This window comes from Corvus brachyrhynchos, unplaced genomic scaffold (assembly GCF_000691975.1).
Source record: "Corvus brachyrhynchos isolate BGI_N302 unplaced genomic scaffold, ASM69197v1 scaffold219, whole genome shotgun sequence".
Lineage (NCBI taxonomy): Eukaryota > Metazoa > Chordata > Aves > Passeriformes > Corvidae > Corvus > Corvus brachyrhynchos.
In genome coordinates, this window is record NW_008240034.1 from 1,235,381 (window position 1) to 1,240,805 (window position 5,425).

The 5,425-nt window shown below is 61.3% G+C and overlaps 1 protein-coding gene across 1 annotated transcript; it reads right to left on the reverse strand.

The window, feature by feature from the left end:
• Positions 1 to 6: 6 nt before the first annotated feature.
• On the reverse strand, positions 7 to 3,751 carry R3HDM4 (R3H domain containing 4). Its single transcript, XM_017743808.1, has 7 exons — positions 3,743 to 3,751; positions 3,271 to 3,532; positions 3,015 to 3,133; positions 2,390 to 2,513; positions 1,879 to 1,964; positions 863 to 948; positions 7 to 564 (listed from the first exon to the last, which is right to left on the reverse strand). The coding sequence occupies exons 1-7, from the start codon at positions 3,749 to 3,751 to the stop codon at positions 474 to 476; spliced, it is 777 nt and encodes a 258-aa protein (XP_017599297.1). The 3' UTR covers positions 7 to 473.
• Positions 3,752 to 5,425: the final 1,674 nt, after the last annotated feature.

Below are 5,425 nucleotides of genomic sequence, written 5' to 3' on the forward strand. Positions count from 1 at the left end.
GGGCTCGCTCCATCATTAGTGCTCCCAGACTGTTTGCCACACGCGGCTCCTAATGAAACGCTCGGCAGCAGAGCCTCCTCCGGAGGGATGGAGCCTCGCCTGCCTTGGCAACAAAACCTTCTGAGGATGCCCAGGGAACTACGAGAGCACAGCTGCTCCGTGGGAGGAGGAAGCAGCTGCAGGAGAGGGAACCCCGTGAGCAGATTCTTGCTCTGGACCACCCAAATCCCCCATCAGAGCTGGGTCCGGCCGATCCCCGGGCGTGGGGCTGCAGCCAGCGCTGGTAACCACGGCCGGGACTGCTGAGGGAGCTCCTGGCAGCGGTGGGGAGGAAGCAGGCGGGGGTGGGGACCGCGGGGTTATCTGTGAGCCCCAGGGCGAGGTGGGACCGGGAGGAGGAAGGGAGGAAAAGGCTGAGCTGGAGAGGAGAGATAGTGATGGACGGAAGGGGAAAAACAAAAACAAAATCAAAATCAAAACTGAAAACAAGCAGACACACGGCTCTTACTGGCAGAGACGAGATCCATGTACTGGCAGAGCGCGTGGAGCAGGAGCCGCTCGAAGCTGAGGGAGAGGGGACAGGGTTAGAGCCAACGTGTCTCTGAGCAGTGTGTCCCACAGGCTGCTCTGCCCTCCGTCCTCCTGGGGACCCACGGAGCAGATGGGGAGCACAAAGTGCCACGAGCCCCTGCACAGGGATCCCCAGGTGCATCCCTCCCCCGGGGGCTCCACGGGGACCAGGCCAGGTCGGTGTCCAAGCATGGCTGAGGGGAGGCCGAGAGGCCTCTTCTTCTCCCAAAGCCCCTCTGCAGCCTGGGGCACAGGGAACCCCAGAGCCCAGGACCCTGAGATGGGGACATACCTGTTGTCCATCAGTGCCGTGTAAACGGAGTGGGGGGTGACAGAGAAGAAGGCCAGCAGCTCCTCCTCCAGCCCCTCCAGCGTCCCCTGTGAGGAGAGGCAGAGGCTCAGCGAGGAAGGGGCAGTGGTGGGCACAGCCCTGGCACAAGTGATTCCCCAGCAGTTACTGCCAGCAGCCCCTGGGCAAGTCATCCAGATGGGAGACAGCAGGGAGAGGAGACCTCATCTCCCATCTCCAGCCCCCGAAGTGGGGAAGGATCCAGCTCCTGCCAACTCCACACTGTGTGTGCCAAGGGCTGGCACCGTCCCTTGTGTTCACAGCAGCCGGGGGAGCCTTGTGCCTCCCGACAGTCAAAGCTCAGTTCTCTGCTGGTCTCCAGAGCACTGTGACCCCAGAGACGAGCAGCACACGCGTCTTGTTTGAGGACAAACAAGCCAGTGGGCAGGAGGAGCCCAGGCTGCATTTAGAGGCTCTAATTAGCACCAGGAAAACAAACAGAGCCTCACAGAGCAGAGGGAGCAGGGAGCCAGCACCCCCAGGGCTGGGAGAGCAAGTGTCTGGGCAGGCACTGCAGGGCTGCACTCACCTCTCTCCTTCCTGCTCAGCAGTTTGTGCACTTTTACCCCCTTTCAAAATGCATTGGAGTTTCCCCAAATAACCTTGTGTGGGCCACTGTGAAGACCCCAAAGGCTCCACTGCTGTCCCCATGCACAAACATGCCCAGATTCACCTGTCACCTGCTGCTCATTGCACAGAGACTGGGAAACAACCACTAAAAAAGCCCTGTAACTGCCAGAAAAATCTGAACTGAGCCAGGAAAACCCATCTGCTGGCAGCAGGATGTCTGCCTGCAAACCAGCCACCACTGCGGGGTCCCACGAGCACTGGAGCACGTTCCCAGGAGCTCCTCTGAAATCTGGCACTGCCCTGCACAAGGTCAGGGCACAGCTCTGGGGACACGGTTGTGGAGGGACCCCTGCGAGCCCCAGCTCTGCTGTCCCAGGCCCCCCGCTCACCATGGGGATCCGGCCCCGCTTCAGGGTGGCGCGGAGGCGGCGGCTGATGCGCTGGAAGCACTCCTGGGGTGTGTAGGCTGGGAGATCTGGAGAAGGGAGAAGGGATGCAGACACAGCTCCACAGCTCGCAGTGCCACCTTTCAGGAGGACCCAGTGTCCCCCCAGCTGCCCCATGAGGCCCCCCTGGCCACCCCCCTTTCGCAGTCACCGCCAGGACAGCAACGCCCTTCCCAGCACAGGAGGTTTGGGGGTGCAGAGATTTGGGGGTGGGACATTGGGGGATGGCTGCTGTGCCCATCGCCCCAGCCAGTTCTGGCTCTCACAAACCCTCCCTGGTCCATGGTGGAGGTCTGCAGGCATAATCCCCCCACTGCCACACACAGAGGGTGGGCTCAGGCATCCCCTGGCCCTGCCACAAGCAGGGAGTGGGTGCAGCGGGGTCACCCTTCGCAGAATGTACACAAGGAAGCAAAGGGAGAAGCTGTCCCCACCCAGCGTCCCCTCCCAGCACCTTTCCACTTGTCTTCATTCTTGACAGGCAGCTTCCTCCTGTGCTTCTTCCTGGCCTCCTCCTCCAGGTAGAGCAGGACCCGCTCCTGCTCTTCTCCCGACCGGTTCATGAAGTCGTTCCAGATCTGACAACAGAAGCCACCAGACCCCACTACAGAGGTCTGTGGGGAGCACCTGGCAGTGCACGGCTACCCAGAGCTCCTCCCCACACCCCATGAGCCCTCTCCTCACCCACCTGTCCCCAGGGATGGCCCCAAGCACCACACCAGGGAGAGGCCACATTTCAAAACACTCGGTTACAGGGCCAGCGTGAGGCAATGGGGGTTTGGCAAGGGGCTTGTGCTAGAGGAAGTGCTGCAGCTCACCAGGCACCCACTGCTCTGCAGGCACAACTCTCCATGAGAGGATCTGCCTGGAGATTCCCTCACCTCATGGACTGGGGACCCCAGGACTCCATTACCCCCCGGCACACATGGCAGCAGCAGATCCCACAGATCCCAGCCTGACACCAGACCAGGCAGAAGCTGGGGCACAGCAGCTCAGGCCAGGGAGGCAGAGGGATGGAGGAGTGAGGTACAAACACCCCATGCCGTGCCAGGGCCCCCCCAGTGAGTGGCTGTACCCACCTCCATGTAGGTCTCGTTGTTACAGGCCTCGGTGAAGATGCTGGGGGTGGCTGAGTGGGTGAGCTCTCCCTCATCGCTCCCACAGTCGTCCTGCTCCAGGAGTGTCATCAGGTAGCGAGCTGGGGGGAAAAGCAAAGCCTGAGAGGGGAGGCAACACCTCCAGAGAGGCCCCATGCCCCCAGCACACCCCCCCTTGCCACACAGTTCAGGGGAGGTTGTCCCTGCCCTGGGGAAGAGACCCTGCCCCGGTCCTTACTGTTCTCCAGCCTCTGGAGGCTCTTGCGGCCCTTGGCCCTCGGGATGAGGTCGGAGTTGCGGATGGCCTTGTTGATGTAATACTGCTTCCTCTTGGACGGCGAGAACCGCTTGGACGGGGAGTCCTCCAGCGGGGGCAGGCAGTCCTCGATCCTCCTGGGGGGACATGGCAGGAGGGATGAGCCCACCCGAGACCCCCGGGCCTGGGGCAGCTGCAGCAGCGTGAGGACGGGGGGAGATCGGGCATCAGAGCATCGGCCCCGCTGTTACTGCAACCGGCACCGCATCCTCCCACGGGGCCTGTCCCCCTCGGGTCACCGCCAGCTCCAAGGGCTGGCTCTGCTCAAAGCAGCTGTGTGTCAGCACTGGACAGGCCAGGTAATTAACCTGGGTAATTAATCTGAGTAATTAACCATGCCACACGCAAAGCAAACCAATGGATCCGTTCCTGCTGGGCCCCTGCTGCACTTCACGCTCACCATTGTCCTGATCGGATCGGTAGCGGCCCTGCCACTGCCTATTGAGGGCAGCGGGAACACCGCCCCAGCCACGGCACTGCCAGCTCCTGAGGGCACCCAAAGGCACTTGGTCTCTGTTCACAACAATTCCACGGTCAGGGTGTTGCTTAGTCACAGGCACAACTTAGGAATGACCATAAAACTGAGGCACTTTACGGGAAAATGAAGGCACACAAGGAGCAAGCAGCTCGCTGGGTGATCGACGCAACAGCTTGGGTTTCAAAGTTTACTAAACACCAAAGACAGGAAGTTTCACTGCCTTCACTTGCAAAGGAGTTTCCCCTCAGGGTTGTGTGGGTTTCCTTTAGCGCAGCAAAAGGCGGGGGAGAAAACCAACACCCCCAAAACAACCCCCAGGACTGTCCATCCAGGATGAGGAGCTGCACTGCCCAGAGTGACCGCTGTTTCCACTGCCATGGCAGCACCACAGCTTTGCCCCATCCACAGGGCCATGTCCCTAACGTGTCCCCTTCTTCCCTGCATTCTGGGGCTCACGGGAGCTCCAGTCCCGCAATCAGGCCCCAGCAGAGCTGATCTGGGCACAGGGCAGAGCAGGTTGTGCTGTCCGATTGCAGCCCGGGCCAACAGCCAGCTGCTTGCCCTCGCCAAAACCTTGATTTTTTTTCCCCATTTCCCTGCATGGGGACAGTGATACAGTCTTGGCTGCTGGTGGGGGTAAAAAAACAACCAACCCCTTCCAAGCTGGAGAGAAAACCATGGCAAAGGTGGGCTTGGAAAGAATAAAAGAGACTCAGGTATCAAGGCAATGCCCAGAGGACAGGTGGGGAGCAGTAACCCAACCTGCCAGAGCGAGCGGCCAGGGCTGGCGGATCAAGTTGTGATACAAAGATGGTTACAAAAACCTCAATAAACAGAGGGAGTCACCTTACACTGCCCCAGCTCGGGGGTTTGAGTACACAGCTGCAAGCCTGGCACTCCCTGGAGCCGTCATGGCTCACTGGCACGGCCCCGGAAAGAGATGTCAGAAACGAGGGCCAGCAGGGTGGGAGCACCCCTGGGCAACCAGGAGCCCCCTGACCCCCGTGGCTGGGAGGGGAACAGGCTGAGCCACACTCGACTCTCTCCCTGAAGCCTTCAGAGCTGTTTATGGCTGCCCCAGCAGCCGGCACTGCCACGTCTGCCCTGGCACTGCCACCTCCGCCCAGTGCCAACCTGGAGGTTCACAGGGGACAGTGACCTCGGGCCAACGTCCACAGAGCGAGTGACCGGGGTCGGACAAGCATCGGTGCCCTCTGAGTCAGGGTCCCGTCCCAGGCAGCTGGGCCGGGCTGAGAAGGGACCCCAGGACAGGTCATTCCTGGGCGACCACAGCAAACCGCAACCCCAGGGCAATGGGTCCGGCAGCTCCGGGGACACCGGAGCACAGACAGATTCATGCTGCTCCTCCACGTCCCATTTCCAGGCAGGGAACGCGCCTGGAAGAGGAACTTGTTCTCTACCGGGGGATTTCTGACCTATTCCTGTCATTTACCCTTTGGCAGCAGAACGCACCAGGGACCTGCAGGGCAAAGTCGCCGCGGGACAGCCGGGGCTGCCAGGGACAGCTCCGTCCCGCAGGGTCCCGGGTCCCCGGTACAGCAGCGGGCGGCTCCAACCCACCCCCCGCACCACGAGGGG

Excerpts from the sequence above, each read along its gene's own strand:
- R3HDM4 (XM_017743808.1), bottom strand. Across the intron at positions 3,134-3,270 it reads CCTCCAGAGGCTGGAGAACA|CTCGCTACCTGATGACACTC; the intron begins GTAAGGACCGGG and ends TTTTCCCCCCAG. Across the intron at positions 565-862 it reads ACGGCACTGATGGACAACAG|CTTCGAGCGGCTCCTGCTCC; the intron begins GTATGTCCCCAT and ends CCTCTCCCTCAG.